We start from the raw sequence: 20,915 nt of genomic DNA on the forward strand, positions 1-20,915 counted from the left end.
TGTGCAGAGACTGATCAAGCTCATTTCCCAAGTCCACCTTCTGCAATGCAAAAAGCAATTCCGAATGTATCTAACGGGCACAATATTCAGGGGTTCAGATGGCTGAATACGGTGTGCAGAAGATGCAAAGAAGAATATGGGTGCTAGAGCGCTCGAACCGGTGTGAACTATCTCATGCAGAAGGATGACACGATTGCAAGTGTGCCAATGTTTAAGAGGGGCTGCAGCGATAAAACATGCACATGGTAAGTAGGCGAGAAACGCTAATAGTAGCCACAAAATATAAAAATATAAGCCTTATTGCTTTCTTTTTTCACGAACTCTAACATAGCTATGTCATGTCTGTGGTGACTTGATCAAACAGCCAATGCATATTCGAGTCTGATTTTTTTTTTAAGTGGGGTTTAACGTCCCAAAAGCACCATATGATTATGAGAGACGCCGTAGTAGAGGGCTCCGGAAATTTCAACCACCTGGGGTTCTTGAACATGCGCCCAAATCTGAGCACATGGGCCTACAACATTTCCGCCTCCATCGGAAATGCAGCCACCGCAGCCGGGATTCGATCCCGGGACCTGCGGGTGAGCAGCTGAGTATGCATATTCGAGTCTAGCCAGTGCTACACAGAGCTGTCAGTGCGAATTCGTTTGTCGAGTTGCTTAGCGTGCGTCAGAGATACCAAAATTTTCGAAGAGCTCATTGCAGATTGTTTCGACGTGCTGTGCCATTATAAGTTTGCTGTGAGAGTTATACCAATGTCTTTAAATTCACGACACATACTACACTTGCACTGTCATTAGTATATGTAGGATGTTTCTTCTTTGAAAAGGTCGTGAATACGGTATTTTTTTAGTTATTAGACATTTGGCATGCTACAAATTGATGAAAAAAATATTTAGCGCATCCTGATAAAGAGTATTAGAGATTGTTTTACAGAGGACACAGTCATTCGCACACATTCTACATTTAATTTGAGTGTTACCAATAATCGCTGCTACGTCATTTTAATAAATGATAAACAAAAGCCGCCCAAACACCAATCCTTGAAGCACCCCTGATGCGATCTGAATGTAAGATTACTTCGCGTGGTGAAACTTGAAAACTTTTGAGTGCAACTGCAAGTAATCTGCCATCCAATTAACCAGACGTTTGTCATCAAAAAGTTGTGAAGAAGCTAGAACTTTGGCACAGAAATCTATGTTAAAGACCTTAAAATAGTCAATAAATATGGCATCAATCTGTCTACAGCGATCAAAGGAAGATGAAATGTCGTGCATATATTCAAGCAGCTGTGTAACAGTAGAACAGCCAGCACGAAAGCCATGCTGTGATTGGCAAAGTATATTGCGTGGGTTTAGGTATTCGAAAATGTGTTTGTTGTTGATATGCTCCAAAAGTTTGGAGCTGGAAGAAAGCAAAGATATTGGCTTATAATTTGGTAGCTGCTTGTTTCCAAAATTAAACACATGCAGAACTTTTGCTAATTTCCACAGTTGAGTTACTATTGTAGAGACTATTGATCTTTTTAAGGTAAGATAGCACAACATTCCGAATACCAGTTTAGAAACATACTTGGCTTGAGTTGCTTTGCATTGAGCAAGGCATGAAAAATACAAACAAAGCCTCTCAAATAAAGAAAAAAGCCAATTTCATTTACAAGTGCAATATTTTACAAAAACGTTTTTTCACCCATAACGAGAAGAAACACAACAAACTGACAATACACAAATGCTGACTTTGCCATCTGTCTTCCAAGTTTAGCTGTCACATGATTGTTTTTACATTTTATAAAATTGCACAGCAAAAAATTAGTTCTCAAAGTTAAATAAAATTTTTTTCTGCGTAATGCTAAGAAAATAGCCGATTACAGACTCTTTCAATACAAGATTGATGCAAGGAATGCTTCCAGCCAGAGGCGTTGTCTAGGTGTCCAGGCTCACGAAAAGCCTGGGCACCTAGACCATTCTAGGCCACACCTAGACCAACTAGCTCACCCATATCTAATCCAACCCAGCATTGAGACATGTAAAACAGCACTGCAGCACCAGTTTTTTTTTTTTCATGGTAATAGTAAGAAGCTCCATCTGTATAGTGATTTTAACCAAACCAATAAATAAAGACCCTTCAGCCTCACCAAGCACTGGGTGCTGCGGAGCTTGCTGCTGAATGGGGCTGTTTGCTCCCCGGTATCTTCTTCCTGCCTGCACACATTCATTCTTTGATTATGCGGCCACAAATCAATGCACATAATGAATCACACATTCCCAGGCTTGACAATGTGTAGTTCTTTATAGGTGTCACTCTTTAAATTTATATCTTTACCCTAAGAATTAATCCAAAATTGTCAGATCACAATAATAAGCAGGTTGTGAAAACAATGAATTTGAATATAAAATGTGGTATACATAAACCGTGCATGCTTTCACATGAACACACATGCCATCGGACACTGAGCACAATAAAGGCAGGCCCACACAACAATCGTTTACAACTGCGCACCATTTTCCACACATTTCGTGGCTTGTTTCCAGCAGTGCGAATTCGTTTGTCGAGTTGCTTAGCGTGCGTCAGAGATACCAAAATTAGCCACTTAGCTTAATTATTTTTAGCACAAAGCTTTTTAAGCTTGACATTGTGCTGCCCATCATTTCAGAAAACCTGGCAGACGTGCCCAGCAGAAAGCGAGTTCACACCAAGCAGCTCCTGGTGCAGCACAGCCATGCATAGCATAGTACAAGAAGAGAATGGGAAAGAAGGAAGTGAGAAAGCGGGTATGTGCTATGCAGCTAGGCTTCATTATGTGCTTCTTTTCAAAAGGAGTGTTCCAAACAAAGAAATGAGCCCTCGAAATTTCCTTCTTTCAAGCATAGCATGGGAAAGTGAGAAGATGAGAGGGAAAGAGAAGTGAGGGTGAGGAAACAGAGGAGAGATAAAAAGAAATAAAGAAGCATGACACAAATAGAATAGGTGAAAGATATTTTAATTTGCATTGCAAGGTGGTTGTGTTTGCTTATCTGTTCACTCGTATTTAACAGGTGTTTAACTAAGTTTAATGTAAAGGCAAAAGCTCATAATGGCTCACAGCTCTTCCCATTCAGTGTCCTTGCGATTTATGTGCACTGTTTGATTCATAATGCATGGCCAGATGGAATTCGTGAGAACAATGTGTTCATATCCCAATGTTTTTGCACTGCATAAAATGCACAGACAAACAAAAATGCGGACCGGACAGAAGAAGTGCAAGCTTTCAACCATTTACTTTTACGAAACTGCGTCAGAAATGTACATGAAACGCTGATAATGGCAAATGACTGGCACAATGTGATATTTATGAAAGCAAGTCAATTTCCAGACTTCGTGTTCAGTATGTGTAGTCCCAGCTAATCTAGCGGCTGTTGATCAAGTTGAAGGCAGGATAATTGAGGGTAATAGAAGGAGAGCTTACGTGATAATGAGAATTTCACATGAAATATGCTTCCACGATTTGACATCTTCTTTCAAAGCTGCATTACGTCAACTGCTATGTTCGATTAAAATTAAGCTTACATATTGCGCAATGTGTGGCCAAGTGTCACAACATCTCTGTAGGGTGCCTGTGCTTTCGAAATGCGCACATAGGATGAAAGTGACACGAAATAACAAGGTACTAGATGTGACACAATACACAAAAACAAAAGACAAGCAGCATATTTACTTTTTCATGTTTTGTTGGGCTGACACCATCCCTTAGGATAGCCCATATCTATGCCTTCTGTGCACTTGGTCAGTCAGAAATACAAATACATATACTCGCGGCCCAGATTCACTATTTTTCCAGAGAAATGTGAACACAACACTTTCTTGGTACCGCAGCTGCTCAAAGTCTGGTCACTCACCAACGAACACGAGCACAACCACAAGCAGCACACATCACAACTCCGAAGAGCCCAACGGCACACAGAAAACGATGCAACATTTGTCGTTTCTCGTCGAAGCACAGTAATGCTGCGGGGACTGCAACGCTGGTGTGAACGTGCCGCCGAATGCCGGCGTCGGTTGCATTATATGCCACCACAGCGCACAACACAACCAGTGTCATCAGGCCGTTGACAAATGGGGTAGATCTTCCAGGCCTTCACAAAGTTTTCTTCAGGTAGCGGTGGCTCAACGCACCAAACTTACACACAAATTCACGCACACGCCTTGACTTACGCGCTGCCCGCGCTATCCAGAGAAGATGCTGCCAGCGCGCACTCGCCTCGCACACATGACATGAAAAGGCGCAGTGGCACTGTGAGAAATTCTAGCAGCCATTCGTGTCATTTTGGACTGCCGAGACAGCAGCCACGACTTGCCGGTCGCGCCGCTAGATCATATTCTGGTTCACTATCATCCCAGGCTAGTGCTACTTGCCCGAAAAATCAATAACTCAACCATTCATAATGCAACTATATTCTTCTATGAATATGTTATGAATAACCTACACTTTATATGTTTGGTTAAAACAGAATGACCTTCATCTTCCTAATATTTATCAACCCAATAACAGAGCAAAAAAGAAAGCTTCTCCATGCGGGACATTTTATGATTTCGAAAGCTTTACAGCATTCTAGCATTTTCGCACGATAACCTTTGATAAATGGCATTCTCTCTTACTATTCATTGTGGCTTAATAGTGATAGTAGCCCGGTCTATTTGTTCCTTGCCCTCTAATGAATGCTGAACTTGAATTACGTTTGAGGTCACGCCATCACAGAGCCAGCATGTTCTTAAATTTGTATAGAAAGAGAGATAGTAACAATGGCTTGGAGCAAATTTAATTAGCGCCATACTGTGATAAAGTACACTGGTGGATGTTTTTTTCGCTATTTCCAGGATTAAATTCCCATCAAAAGAAAATTATCACTCAATCACGATGTAAACAAATTTAACCACAGATTTTGCGAATTGCTTACATGTTCGACACAGACAATATCTGCAACATGTCGCTTATAGAGCTACAACAAACTGCGAACTATCTTTGAATAAAGGTGAAATGTGTGAAAAACATGCGTCAGCCTGCTTTGAAATAGCTGCTTAAAGAAAGATGTATAGTATACAGTGGCCCTTGAATATCCACTTTTGTCGTCATCTAACTTTTCAGCTGTTCTGCAATGCTTTATATGGGCACGATGGGTGCATTTTTGTTATTTGTACCTGCAAACATAAGGTGAGCCTCACTGCGTTGCTCTGAATACTCGATAAAAATATAATGTTGTAAAATAAAAAAATAATATAGAACATTCAAACGAATGCACTTACTAAGCAATAGTTCAGGTCTTTAAGAGCTCTACAATCAAAGCATTTAGTAATTAAGCTGCTGGAGTTTGTCATACATGGGCGTAAACACTTTTGCAGCACTTGCTCAGCTTCTCAACATTTACCTTGAGCCAAATGTTTTTTTTTTTTTCTTAGATGGCTGAATTTTCTTGTATAGCTCTATCCCCGTTATACTTGTGGTACGAGCCGAGGTATTCCCATACACTTTTTTTTTTGGCCCCACAATAAAATAAATCTGTAGCTCTACCCTCCTGGGGGATAGCAAGCTTCCAAACTGTAAATCTGTCATAATGCCAGCGCACAGATAAGTGACACCTTTGCCGTGCATGTTCTGTATCCCAAACCGAAGCACCAGACATGAAGCACAGTCCCCGAGTTTTCTCGTTTTCGTTTCCTATTAATCCACACTAGCTCAAAGTGCTTACAAAAGCATGTGGAACGCCGAACAAGCTGACAAGCGCCCGTCGCAGTGGCCTACACTACCCTCTCTCCCATGTTAGCTGGCAGCGTCTCAAACAGCAATGCCATATTTTGGCCTAACGGAGATATCGCCCAAGGTGGCCCCTCTGGGCAAGGAAAACACGGCTCACTTTTTACACCTCCCCATTCCAGCCAACCTACCCCAGGGTGAGTAACCACACAAGGTTAGCCCTCACTGCCAAGAGGACAACAAGTAAGTGAAAAGAGTAGGAGACAGGACAGATTGAAAGTGAGAGAGAAAGAGAAAGATCATGGGAGAGAGAGATAGGAAAAGGTGACTAGGATAGTGAGATATGAAAAGTTGAGATAGGAAGGGGTGATAGGAAAAGGTGAACAGCCACGCACAGCATGCGCCAACGTTCCTGGAGCCCCCTATGAAGCCAGCCGCCGAAGACAGTCCCTGGGTGGCCACAGAAGTGTGCAGCACCGGGTATCGTGTGCAACCACTAGGCACAACCACTGAGGCAACCGCCATGTCACCAACATCAGGCAACGACAACGACGGACGATCACAGCAGCCGCAGCAAGGACGGTGACATTCGGCGAGAGCGTCGAGAGGGACTCAGCGTGACCGTTCCCGGACATTGATAAGTCGCAAATCAACTTGGCCAAGTAAAGCCGGCATGAATCTTGGGCGGCACTATTAGGCTAGAGATAGATGCCTGACGTTGGCTAGAATGGTTCAGCGTGTAGCATGATTAGAGTGTAAGCTTAGTGGGGCTTAGTTTGCATTTGTAGGACAGTTCAGTCTGTATGGGGGTCTGCTTGTAGGTTAATTGTAATTTAGTTTGGAGTTATTGCTAGTTGTTTTGTACTTTTTGTGTATATTTTTGCGTTAGCAGTAAGTTCAAGTTCTAAATCTGTAACAGTCGTCACGGACTCACAAAAAGCGCGTCGCAGGTTTCAAAAGGTATCAATTGGCAAATAAGCCCTTAAAATCCTCGTAAAGTGCAACTTCGAATGCGCAAGTATGCTGTGGACACCAGGGCATGAATACCTAGCGGAGAACCAAGAGGAGCATGCCAGCTGCACGAAAGCATATACACTGGGCTTCTCCGCAGCGATACTCGGACTCTGGAATTGAAGAGGAGCCAATACCAAGACAACACTCAAGAGATACTTGCGCACTATCGGAAGCAATGACACCAATATCCACTTGCTAACAAAAGGCTGAGTAAGAAACAAGTGGTGACCTGGAGAAGGCTACAGGCAGGCACCTATCTGTACGATACCCTACTACACGCAATGTACCCCAGAAACTACAGCAGGAACTGTCACTACTGCCCGAACTCTGCAAACACCCTGTACCACATGGTATGGCGCTGTCGCAACAACCCGAGTGTCCCGCTCATGAACGAAGACAGCATAAAAAAAAATACAGAAGATGAGTGGGAGGCGTTGCTGACATCGGTGAACCCCGAGGACCAGCTCCGGCAAGTGTAAAGGGCTCGGGCGTCGGTGGCTAGCCATGGCTACCAGGAATGAAGAAGCCATCTACCTTTGGGCGAACAGAATGCACGTCTGGTCGAAAATAGTTTATTTCTCTCTCTCTTATGGTGAATGATGTTTATTAAATGTTTTTTGTTGTTAATAGAGTCATATCTCAGTTCATTCTGCACACCAGCAGCCTGTAATCTGTGACAAATCGGCGAGCCTGCCAGGATTTCATCCGGCCCAGTCACTGATTCTCGATTGCTGTGGTGATAGATTGGGACAAGATCTTAACCGTCATTCGGAAGCAGAAGCTCAATAAAGAACAGGGTTTAGCGTTCATCGAAGAAGAAAATGCACGCGTTCAGAAAGAGAAGGAATGCTGTCAACAAAAGTTAGAGAACCAACGCGCTGAGCTTGAGATAGTATGTGCTAAAGTGTAAGAAATGTGTGTTGGGGAAAAGCAGGAGCTAGAGCACAAATCGAAGTTGGATGAAGGCAAAGGAAGGAAATCACACATAATGTTTATCAAGAGCAGTTGGTGTGCCAGAAGTTTGCTGTTGTGCTTCCGTTGAGCAACGAGGTAGCGAGTACACGAGTAGCTTAAATGATAGTTGTCAGTTAAGTAATGAGCGGAAAGAATAGATGTTAAGTGTCTCAATTATTAGCATGAAGGCAACAGTTAGTGAGTTGCGTGCCGATGCTGTTGAAGAGGGTACACACGAAGGAAACGGGACACACATAGGCAAGAAAAAGACAAGATATAGCACTTTACTGGTAGATATTCCTGGTAAAAGAAGAAGCATGCAGCATTCAGGAGTATCACAAAAAGAGAGTAGCATAAATAGAGTGTCTCCAACACATGATAGAATCTTAAAGGTAAAGAAAACACGGACAGCTGCAAAGCTATTGAAATATCCTTGCACTTATCAGGACACAAAAGACGCCGGTCAAGTTGTAGATGGTAAGCCTGTAAAATGAAAAGTCACAGCTTTGCCGCAAAGGCGAAGCAATAAACACGATAGAAACAAATTGGAAGGTTACTCGCAGAATGGCAAGCAGATCGAAACCTGCCCCACATTTCTCACTCACAAATGACGCACGAAACATACTCTCATGTACAGATGAACGCGAATAAGCGCCTCAGTTGTTACTTCGCTGTGTTTGAAAAGCGCGCTCTTTTCGCAAACGAAGATTATGCAACGACTGCAATGACCTTTGCTCAACCGGTACATGAACCAGAATCGTTCCTGTAAAAGCCGAAGGACAGCCAAGACGTACGATTCTCCCCGCCGCGAAATAAGGGTGTGCGAGTGAGCATCGACACCCTGCTCTTCGAGGGGCAACGAACGCGTGGGAGATGAGAGCGCCTGCCGCCGCTTTGTGACGATGTTGCTACGCGCACTCATTGCGCCATCTTGCTGGCAATGCTGAAAACCCGATAGTTCCCCCCGAAACGCCTGTAACCAGCAGTAAGTGGTAGATTTAAATAGCTGGCCTTTTGAACGTAGATGGAGGTGCTCTTTCGTGGCTCAGTGGTTAACGCCTCACACTTCAGAGGTCCCACATTCAATTCCGCGCGCTTCTTCTGGATTATTTTTCTTTCTTGCATTTTCATGTATATAGACACGTATACATATATGGTGATTGACGCCGATGCCGGCGGCAAAATCTAGCCAGGAGTATGCACATAATTGCTATCGCAATAATAGAAAGGAGCGCATGTGGCATTACCATTGCAACATCACAATTGTTGCTATTGCATTCACTGCTTCACCAGGAAAACAGATTTTTATTGTATTTTTTTAATTCAGTATTTATGATTCGACAGTGCGGTGAGTTTTTTGCAACACCAATGCCTTCTAATAGCTTCGCTATTCATAAATAAACTCACATAATGGAGGTCTGCACAGAAATCCCACCTCAACAAGGTTAAAACATTTTGTTCACATTGCACAAGATTCATGCATGGTGTTAATTTCACGCATGGTGCGAGCATATTGTGACCAAACTACATGGGATATGGTTGCGGCTGCATCCTTTGTGTATCCAACATGTTTTCCTCACTCAATAATAAAACACTCAGGTGAATTTAGCGCCGCAAGTGCAAATGTTTAGGCGCAGCAGGTCATACTAGCACAGAATGGTGCAACTGGCGCAGCACTCCCACCCCTGATACACATGCAGAACGAGAAGCCTTGAAAACTAATTTGCTTCTATGAATGTCACATAGGCCCAGTCACTTGCTATCATAAGTGTTTCGCAGTATATCTTTGACATGGTTTGGCAAAAATAAACAAGTGAAAGTTTATGCACCACTTGTCCTGTCTCCATTTTCGTTAGGGCTTCGTGCATTTTGCTCGCCACACCAAATTTAGAATGCCGTACTATCTAGACCAAGTTGAAGCCTTGATGGAGGGTTCATATCCACTTGCCGAGCCTACTGTAAAGAGTGAAATGATTGAAACATCCTATTAATTAGGCAATCATAGTTTGCCTTTGAGGGGTGTCCTGCACACTACATAGCTACTCCACATTTCTGAGCAGCAAAAATTAACTCACCCAGGTGAAGGTGCCCCAAAGAGAAGGCAGCGCGAATCGATAGCTGTCGGATGCTGCTGCACAAGCTTCTCATGCAGTCCCTGCAAAGGCTCCACACCATCCTGGTCACACTCGCCTGCAAGCACAACAATCACAATGCTGTAATGATTACTTGGTATGTGCAAACTTCAAGGCAAGTTTGTAAACACCGTGCTTTAGTTCAGAAGCCGTGTTTCTGAAAATAACTCATCTGCAAGTTCTTTTGCATTTAGAATTATGATGAAGAGCAAACAACATTTTGGAGCACTGCTTAAATGAGTGAATTTGAGACTAGCATTTGATCTATTTTGAGCGCATGTCACGGGCTGCCATGAGTAAGGCCTATACCATGTTCCAAAATTTACAGATTGCATGACATAACTATTTGGTATTGTGGCCTACTGTTAACAGCATAAAACAACTTATGACTCAAAGCAACAAGAGCCCCTGCTACTCAGGTTCTGACACAAACTTTCTGAAACATGAGGTTCAGCAAATTCTTAACAGCTTACATGACATGGACATCTCCCGGGGCAAGAACATGGCTGTCAGACAAGATCAGAAGTGTTCTCATTGCGAAATGAAGCTGTTACTGCAATTACCTAAAAGAAAGGGACAGAATAATAGAAATGTGGACTAGCTGGTAGGTATTCAAGTTGAACCTTTGTAGGTTGTCCGACATTTTTTACATAATGACATAAATACTGCCTGTGCTATACCTAATATAAACAATGAAGAAATGGTATGAAATAAATTTAATCAAAGTCAAGCCAGTACTTTATTGAGAAAAAAAGTGGAACACATATGTCCCACTGACTGGTGAGAGTGTTTATACAAGGACGGAAACCACTGTCTCATGGAGGCACCATCTCGCTATGGCATCAACGGGTATTTTGGAATAGAATGGCCAAAGCAAGTGGCACGGAGGACCACTTCTGAAGTTCTGAATGTTGTGTGCCCCTCATTTCAACACGAGAACACCATCTGCGCTTCTTCAAAGTGCTGTGGTCTGTTCCTGTCTTCACCGTATGCATCACCCACCTTTCTTTGTCTATAGGGCTGTCCTTGCTATTGCTGTCTAGAATATAAATGTCTTCCCTGAGCATATGGCTACTGTTCATGGGGTATACAATATCAAGAAAAACATTCCCTCGCATCAATAAGTGTAATCACGCTAAGAATTAAGCCAGAAAATTTTGCAGGAAATCGTTTCGGTCAATTTATCAGTCAAGTTATTATGCAAATTTATAAAAACACGTGATGACTCGAAGCTACCATCACCTCTCAAAAACCAGAAAAAGAGAAAATTATCAGGCGTTCCGACTGGTAGGCTCATTCAGAAGCTGTCATAAAAAAAACTGACCAAAATTCAACGCCGTTGTAACACTAAACAAGAGAGAAATCAAGACACCACAAATACCACTGTGTCTGTGGTTTGAATTCTCCCTTGTGTTCATGCTTGCACAGCCTATCTCTTTAAAGCACCCCTGAAATCAAATTTGGAAACTTGAGACGCTTGTGTTCTTTGATATTCCTGCATACATTGGCACTTCTGACCAATTATGAATAATGATCGTTGTCGTTACTTGGTTTTAAAGTAAGCCCGAGTGCTCATCCGAGTTTTCAGCACCTCCCGACACCACCAGTATGATGTAAACACAGGCCCCTAGTGATGTTTCACAAGAAAGAGTGAGCATCGTCAATGTCGCATAACATTCACAGGGTGCACGCAAAACCACAACAGGAACTCAACGAGTGCTATTGTTCCGTGCACCCAAATCTGAGCACATGGGCTTACAGCATTTTCACCTTCATGCAGCCATCGCAGCCAGGATTCGATCCCGCGACCTGCGGGTCAGCAGCCTTAGCCACTAGACCACTCCGGCGGGGGAGAACATACCAACACATCAGCAACACCAGGTAGGGCAGGGTACGCAAAAATGTACTGATACATCAATGCCAGTGAAAGTACTAACAGTGAGCTGCTCTGAACATTACATGCAGGTTTTTTTGCTATTCATGCAAAGAGGACCGAACATTCCCACAATATCACTATTCCGTTAATACAGGTGAGCCCCCACGCTTTTTGAAATCATCAAAGCTACTATGTTGGGGTGTATTCTGAGCCTGCTTTTATGACTTCACATGCAAGCTATCAACAGGAACAAGAATTCACCTTGGTGCAATGATAACCTTACTTTGCTCATATAAAAAAGGGCTGGGTAAGCAAGCACTTTATTAAAGGGATACTGAACCAAACTTCTGCTGCCAAGATTTTCAGCCAGATTGAAAGATTGGGTCCTCATCGAGATATCCACAAACAGGCAGAACTTAGAAAATATTGAATTTCATGCGTTTTTCACAAACGGTCGCACCTTGGGGCCGTGCGATGAACTGAAGAAGGTGACGTCGCATACGCCCGAAACAGGCAAGCCAACAATTCCAGCCATCACCCGCCTCTATTGACCACCTAGCTCCCTCTACAGTTCCCAGTAGCGAACAATGCTCCCCGATAAGGTAAAGCATCAGCACTTTTGTGGAAGAGAGAGTGGAATGAAAGGAGATGTGGAGAAAGGGAGGAAGAGAACAGGAACACGTGCACTGTCCATGTGCCTCGGCTATTGTGAAAGCTGTTATAAGATGACAACTCGGGTCACGCGCGGCGCTGTAGTTGTCCACCACCACCGCCGCCGGTGTCTGTAACCACTATCGCACGAAATTAGAAAAAAACCTACTATCAAGGACACAGCGGGGCTTGAACCTGGGTCCGCTGCATGCCAGCCCAGTATTCTACCACTGAGCCATGCCGGTGCTTGGGACTTGTTCGCAAACTTACCTTAGGAAGGCTTAATATTGGGAAAAGAATTATTTCTATTTATTTATTATTTAATAAAATGGCCTCATATTTTGTTATTTCAGTATTAGGGGCGAAGCTCCTTAGGGCGTGGGCTGTGCGTCCCCTGTAGCCTGTATGTAGCCACCTCTAGTTTAGTTCTTGCAGTGTTCACTAGATGGTGGTACCGTCCCCTGTATGTAGCCACCTCTAGTTTAGTTCTTGCAGTGTTCACTAGATGGCGGTACCGTCTCCTGTATGTAGCCACCTCTCGTTTAGTTCTTGTAGTGTTTACTAGATGGTGGTACTTGTAGCTGATGATGAAAAGATGCAAGATGTTATAAACTAGAAAGCGGTACTTGTAGTTGATGAAAGACGCGAGATCTTATAAAATAGGAATGATGTCACATATGGCGCGTGTCATTGGTTGAAGGCAATCGTTCGATTTAGTGCGGCGACGTACGCTAGGGGGAGCGTTGTAATAAAATCCGTTCGCTGTTGGCGCGCGCTCGGAGTCGCCGGATGGATAAGGCTGCACAGCGGAGAGAGCGCAAGGCGGCAGCAGCGCGCGCTCGCAGACAGAATCCCGATGTGCGAGCGCGCGAGGCAAGGGACATCGCAAGCCATCCATCGTCTAAGAACAAATAAAAGTTGATTTGTGTATATACACACACAGCGTTTCTCACGTCTTTACATGATGATCGACTGGGCGAATTACACGGAAGATTCACAGTTTACCGATGAATCCCTCCGGAGCTTCGCCCATTCATCATCATTCACCCTGTGAATATGCCGTAATTTTTTTATTTCTTTTATGGTATTTTTAATACAAGTAATAAAAAGTAATAAAGTTTTCAAACAGCAAACGAACAACCAGGCATCGCACAATGCGAATAGCATAACAAGTTGGTCGTACAATGCTCCAAGCTTGTTCTTAGTCACCTATTAACTGTGACGCATACCCACTTAAGGCATAATTCCTCATCGTCGTCAGCCACTCCATGAACAATTGGCATAAGATTCCTTGCAAGCATATACAATGCTTCTCAGAAGAATGGCAAAATATAGCATAGCAAATGCTGGTTTACTACCCAGAAACTATTATTATCAATGCCGTAGTGGGTTACCCAATGAGTGTTTAGAAAAGGCTATGAAAGGCCACTCTTTTAGCTTTCGCTGTGGCAGTGCATAGCTCAGATCCACTCACTAAACAAGATCGCAAAACGTTACAAATTTTTGCCAAGCTTGCCAAAACGCCTTAGGAGAGAGACCATACCGCAATGGTCTCGCGAAGCTGTCCACAAGTGCTACAGATTCGTTTTCACTTTTTCACCTTCACATACAAAGGAAGATACATTATTTGTGAGAACATGGCATGCAATATACGCTAATTAGGGAAAAAAAACACCATGCGGCGGAGTCTTCCATGTTTTAAAAAATGAAAAATTACAGACAAAAAAACTGGAAACAAGTTTTTCTCATGCGTCGCTGCTCTTCTGAAGTTCGTTTTATGTTGGAACTCAGTCATAACCATTCTTTCATGCCAAGCTACAACAACCAAAGATGTTAAGCCAAGAACCACAGTTTTTTCGCAATCAAGCTTATCAGGAAATTTCGAGGTTGGTAAAATGTTCGCCGATGACTTCTGACCCTTGAAGAGTATCCTCAACCTTCTATCATTTCGCGCTGCTTTTATCGGTATTTTCAGTGACATTTCGGCCAGTTCTTGGCTTCATTTCTGCGCACGAGTAAGTCAAGTCAAGTCAAGCCAAGTTTATTAAATAGGTCAGTTGAGTTACATGGTTAGCGTTATTACAGCAGGAGGTCCCAAAGTTTCAGAGAAAACTGACAGGAGGACCTCCTATAGCTACATGGATGGGGTAATTACAAAAAATACAGCAATAGTATACGGACTTGTGAGTAATAATGAATAATCTTGATTAACAATAAAAATACAATCAATACACAACATAATGGTAATACTCACTATTGAAAAATAACAAGGAAATAGTCAAAAGCAAGTGAAGACAAAAAACAATATTAATGAACTCTACGTGACAAATGCAACACGTTTCATTATCAGTGTTATCAATTATACAAAGGCAAATTGAAGTAGTAAAATAGCACAGAACTGTGGAGAGCTATTAACAGTTAATTATACAAATCGGATGAGTTGATTAATTCCTGAACGTAATATTTCTTACTGCGCGAAGTGAAAATATGGATGTTATGCGATGATTTCAATTCGAAAGGCAATAAATTCCAAATGGCTATGCTAGTAAATAAGGTTGAGAACTTGCCGTAGTTTGTCCTTACAGCCGGCAAAAGAAGATTATTGCACTGGGAAAACCGGGTGACGTTACTATTAGTTAAGTGACGATAATCAATGCATGCAATGAAAATGTCATGCGTGATGAGTCTAAAGGCGACAATGGACATTCTATGACAAAATAATTGTCCCAATGGGAGTATGTTAAGCTGAGGAAACAACGAGCTGCAGGAGAAGTAAAATGGGCTGAAAGTCATTAATCTAACCGGTTGATTCTGAAGTCGCTGCAAACGTTCGATGTGCGTGAAATATGTGTTGGCCCAAGATGATACGCAATATGAAATATGGCTATGAATATAAGCAAAATACAAAGTACGTATGATGTGAGGCGGAAAATAAGTTCGTGTCTTGATGATAACGTGAATACCAAATGCAATCTTTTTAACGAGTGATGCTGCATGTTTATGAAATTTCAGTTCGCTATCGAAGATGACGCCAAGAAACCGCGCTTCACTGGAAATGTTTATGACGGTATTACCAATGTGAAGTGAAGGTTGTATGTCAAGTGAAATGTGCGGGGAATGGAACAACATAAACACGGTTTTAGTAGCATTGATCTGAAGATAATTGGCCTGGCACCATAAAGTTATGTTATGTAAATCTGTGTAGAGGTCAGACTGGAGTGAAGAAACCGATTTAAACGACTGAAAGATGGTTGTGTCGTCAGCGTAAAGTATGCACTTGGTCCTTGCAAGAATGGTAGGTAGATCATTAATAAACATCAAAAATAAAAGTGGGCCTAAAATTGATCCCTGTGGAACACCAACGTTAATTAACTTGGGCGTTGAAAGATGGCCATTAACATGAACCATTTGAGACCAGTTACTGAGGTAGCTCTTAATAAAACTTAGTGGCGGACCAGACATACCAAATGATCCAAGTTTAGCAAGTAGAACGTGATGATTTATAGTGTCAAAAGCCTTCGTCAAATCGATAAACACAGATCTCACAAGTAACTCTCTATCAATAGCTTGTTTAATTTCCTCCGTTAAGGTAATGAGTGCCAGCTCAGTTGAATATCCTTGACGGAATCCGAATTGTTGTGGAGATAAAAGATTAAATTTTTTCAGATAACGTATTAATATAATGTGAAATAACTTTTCAATTACCTTACCGAAGAAAGGCAGGATACAGATTGGCCTATAATTCTGCACAAAAGTCTTATCACCCTTCTTAAAAACTGGAACTATTTTACCAGCCTTAAGGCAGCTCGGAAACGCACCCGCTGAAAACAGCTTGTTGATAATTACTGCCAAAGGTGGTGATATTAAGTTTGAAACTAGTTTTACTTTAAAAGGATCAATATTATCTAAACCAGCACTTGTGGTCTTTAGTGATGTGATGACCTGAAGGACTTCATGTGCAGACGTAGAATGAAGATAAAAAGAATGAGTACACCGTGGTATATTGCGTAAATGACCTGGTGATTGCTGCGTATCCGCAGATGCGCAGAAATGCTCGCTGAATGTGGCGGCCACTCTTACGGGGTCAGTATACATTTCGTCGCCTTGCTTTATTTTTATTGTGGGCTCTGAGCAGTTTTTCATGTTCAAAAATTCTTTAATGGTTTCCCAGCAGCGTCTCATGTTACCTGTGTTTTTTACAATGAGATTCCGGTAGTAATTGCGCTTAGCACGCCTAAGTAAGGAAGATAATGTTGCTGAGTATTAGTGAAAGCGGCATTTTAATGCGAGATTATAAGGCTGCGACTTTAGTTTCTTATGAAGGTTATTCTTTTTATTAATGGACTTCAACAACGAGTTGCTTATCCATGGATTTCTAGGGGAACGATACCACTTCGTGACAGTAGTGAAAGTGTTGCATGCATCTATACCTGAAGCTATTACTTCTGAGAAAGACTCAAAAGCCTTTTCTGCGCAGTCTAGATTAGACACCGAAGTCCAGTCTACTGTGCTAATTATTTGCACAAACTTGTCCGCATCGAATCGGCGTTTCGTAAAGATGTTACTGGCCTTGGTATTTTCGGAGCCCAGAATGAAAAATACGGGATTATGGTCTGTAATGCTATGATCTATTACACCTGCAACGTGTTCAGTGGAAATGTTGGAGATGATATGATCTATTAGGGTATTCGAACCTAGTAAATCGTTTATAGTTGGTGCTGAGATATGCGACGTAAAGCCATAGCAGTATAAACAGTTCATATATTCTAAGCACGATGCACTATCAGGATCAATAATGTTTATATTAAAATCACCACATAAGACAACGTTTTTATTTTCCCTCACTAGGTTATTAAGAATGATGCTTAACTGATTGCAAAAATCAGAATACGACGATGAAGGTGACCGATAAATGGAAGCTATAATAGTACTACGGCTATTCAATGGTATAACACTATGGTTGAATTCAAGCCAAACACATTCACATAAAATATTGTTGAAGGTTATGTCACTACGGCGTGTGTAGGTTAAGGATGAGTTGACAAGTATGGCACTACTGCCACCACGACAGAGCTCCCGATTACAGTATTCAGAATAATAACCTGGCAACCCGTACAAGTTATCCTCATTACCAGACAACCAAGTTTCAGATAAACATATGACAGAGAATGAATGTTTAAGCAAGGAAATCAATGCAACAAGGTCATCTTGGTGCTTTCTAAGACTGCGAATGTTTAAGTGAAGTAGTGATAGGGATGGTGACTTCTCAAGTAGCAATTCTGATGTTTGCTGGCACGAGAACGCAGCCATGTTGATCTAAGATCGGTTTAAAATGGGGACTGATAGGATATCTAAGAGAATACTCGAAGATCTTCTGCGCATGCAATTCGAAACACGCGACTATCATCCGCCTTTCTGGCTTTGATTGTACAATTGTCAGTCCAGAGATGCTTCCACTGGTTGGCTTTCTTAAGCGCAAGTGCCTGTGCAGAAAGGCGCTTTCGCTCTGGTGTGAGATGGTCATTCACATACACAGGTTTAGGGCCTGTGCTCTGAGAAAACCCTATATCTGTGGTAGACAGGCGTGCCTTTTTTGCCTTCTTAGCGAATTCAGCCTTCTTGTTTCTCGAACAGAATCGCGCAATAATGTTGCTTCCATTCTCTGCGGGCACCCGATGCGCGGCGTCTTTGTCTGTATCGGCAATTGGACAATCAATCTTCTCACCGATAACCTGGACGACTGCCAAGCAGTCTTCGCCCTTTGTCTCAGGGATTCCCTTCAGTTCAACATTATTAAGTCGCGAGTATTGTTCGAGATCACACATTTGTTTACTGAGCTTCTTATTCTCATCCCTCAGGACCTTGTTTTCTTTAGTTAGGGCCTCATTGTCATTCTTTACACATTCACAGAGGTCATTGAACATCACAAGGCTTGTTTTCATCTCTGCGACCTCCTGCCGAAGAGCCTGTAGTTCCTTTGCTAGTTCCGCGCAAGTCGGCATTCTCAAGATAAGTAATGAAGAAAAGTAAACTCAAAATACGGAACACAAGACACAAAATAAAAAAAGAAAATAAACTATATAAACTATATTAAAGGCAGCAGTGGAAGCGAGAAAAAACGCAAAACAGAAAGGAGTGCACCGAGAAGCAACGAACCTGGACGGAGCGAACACAAGGGTCAATGCTGGTACACAGCCGCAACCACTGCTGCCAAAGTAAAACCTCAGTTCAAGAATGTCGGGTGTCGCATCAGAGAGCCAAAAGAACCTTGTCCGGTCACCGATGTCTCGAAATTTAAACTAGGGTAGGGTTGCACCTGGCGACCGTTCCGCTGTGAAAATTATTTTTCTAGACGTAGCCCCTTGCTTTTCATTGTCGATCTTCTCTGCATATAGCCCTCGCCCACTCTTGCTGCCGTCTTTAGTTGAAAGTGCAAACTTTTTTTTTTTTACGTAGTATTTATTCACGGCTCAAAGCAAGCCGCAGTCTTCGCTCTTCTGTTGCATCAGCTGTTCCCATCTACTCAAACGTGCTTATGAAATGTATGTCTTTCATTCCCACACAGTAGTTCTGTATAGCACTGTTATATCGAAGAACGTGCAAAATCTATCCTCAAGCTACACTAAATGATTTTAGGCACGCGCCTATCTACGATTACAGACTGTCAGCTTTTTTAAATTTTACCACTTACTTCATTTCGTTGTCCGAAGAGCATCTGATCTAACATATATAAATAAAAATGCTCGCCCTAAGATACTCTATTTACTTCATTTTATTTTGGCAAACTGTGCTGGCGAGAAACTTTCATAGCTGCATCCATTAGCATGGTGTAATCTGCGAGGGGCAGATGTAGCAGACAAGACCCGGGTTTTACTCAGCCACAGTGATGTTCTGTGCATGAAATTTTCCCTTTTTCGGGGAATTTTCACCCATCATTTTGAACCAAATGGAAAAAAGTAATCTTCCTGATATTGCAGGAAATATCAGAAATGGTTAAATTCTCCATTCACGACCGATAATTAGCAGTCACAGGGTGCCTTCATCAGCTGTAATCGGTTCTGGCGCATGAACCATGCAAGCATTGCCCATGAGATTTGTTTCTGATATTCACGTGGAGTGATTTCCAGTCAATTGTTGGGTGTTTGACTTGAAGCCCACAATGTTCAGTGTACCGATTGTATATAAATTAATATACTCATGCTTTTTTTGTGCAGCAGTGGAAGAGCTGATCATAATTTTAAAAGTCACCAGTACGTCAGACACGTGTAATTATAGTATGTGCGTGCATGAATGGGGGTGGAAATTAGTACTGTTGTGCAGGAAAATATGCTGGAAATTTCATCACCATTTGCAGAGAAAAATCCCTGAAATAAGGAATTTTCATGTCTCTGAATGGTAATTCTTCGACGCAGTACAAAACATCACTGCTCGGCCACCATCGAAGGCCAAGGGCGCGCGCGATCTCCTCCTGCAGCGTGAAACAAATAGTTCTGTGCATCACCGCAAGAATCGCAGCGTGCACCTTCACCAACCATATCTCCTAAGGTGACATTATTGCAACGCGCGCTTACGCTGGCGCCGACCTAGAGTTCCCCCTCCTGCCTTTTTTGCTCCGTGATTGAGGCCATAGATTTGTTTTCATGGCAGCAGCGGCCATGGAAGAGATAGGCCGTACAAGTTCTAGAGACCGGAATCTTTCCGGGCAACACAGTGAGCCCTTCTGTTCAGCCATCGCTGTCCGCCTTCCTTAGTACTGGCACCAGCATCCCTCAGCCTGGTTCCTTACAGGCGGAATCACAATTTCAAGTCGTTGGTATCCTCTCCCAAGCTATGAAGTTCCCCTACGCTGTTCCGGCACTATCACCTACTGCCATCGACGAGGTAGAGGATCTGCTGAGCACCCCATCATATTCAAATGCTTACAACGATCTCAAGAAAACCCCGCTACAGTGCACGGAAGTTTCACAGTGTTCTCGCATCCAGAAGCTTCTGTCAACTGAAGTACTCGGCGGCCGACGCTCCCGTCAACTTCTTCGCCGAACGAAGCGGCTGCTCGGAGACAATGCGAGATCCATCAACGACACACTGTTACGCAAGTTGTTTTTGCTATGACTACCAGTTAACGTGCAGATGAGTCTCGCTACAGCTTCCACCATGGACCTCGCCGGAGTTGCTGCATTGGCCAACAAGGTGATGGAAGTAACCACATCAACCATTGCAGCCACGACAGAGCCTAGTACAGGGACGCTGCGAACACTCTTGTTTTCAACAGCACAATCGGCACTCGATGCCCTGTGTGAGCATCTTGAACGCGTCATCTCGGCCGCGGAAAATCAAGGCACGTCACCTCTCGGATTGTGCCACCGAAGGTCCAGCAAACCGAGACGCACCAGCCATGAGGTGTCGTCAACGTCTGGCATATGCTGCCGGAATCCATGTGCCTGGCAGGAAAACAAGCTGGCCAACCATTGGTGACGACAAGTGGTCTGGCTCAGCACACAAGTGGCCTCTTCTACCTCACGGACAGAGCCATAAGACAATGTTTCCTAGTCTACACAAG

General features: G+C 42.9%; 1 protein-coding gene across 2 annotated transcripts in view; it reads right to left on the reverse strand.

Annotated features, from left to right (window-relative positions):
- The window catches only part of brun (trafficking protein particle complex subunit brun), a 461,018-nt gene that overhangs the window by 430,046 nt on the left and 10,057 nt on the right, over positions 1-20,915 (reverse strand). For both annotated transcript variants that reach the window (XM_075865888.1, XM_037419219.2), the window contains exons 2-3: positions 9,772-9,886; positions 2,135-2,201 (exon numbers count right to left, since the gene is read on the reverse strand). In XM_075865888.1, coding sequence (XP_075722003.1) covers positions 2,135-2,201; positions 9,772-9,886 — 182 coding nt within the window. The remainder of the gene's footprint in view (positions 1-2,134; positions 2,202-9,771; positions 9,887-20,915) is intronic.

This window comes from Rhipicephalus microplus, chromosome 6 (genome assembly GCF_043290135.1).
Source record: "Rhipicephalus microplus isolate Deutch F79 chromosome 6, USDA_Rmic, whole genome shotgun sequence".
Taxonomy (NCBI): Eukaryota; Metazoa; Arthropoda; class Arachnida; order Ixodida; family Ixodidae; genus Rhipicephalus; species Rhipicephalus microplus.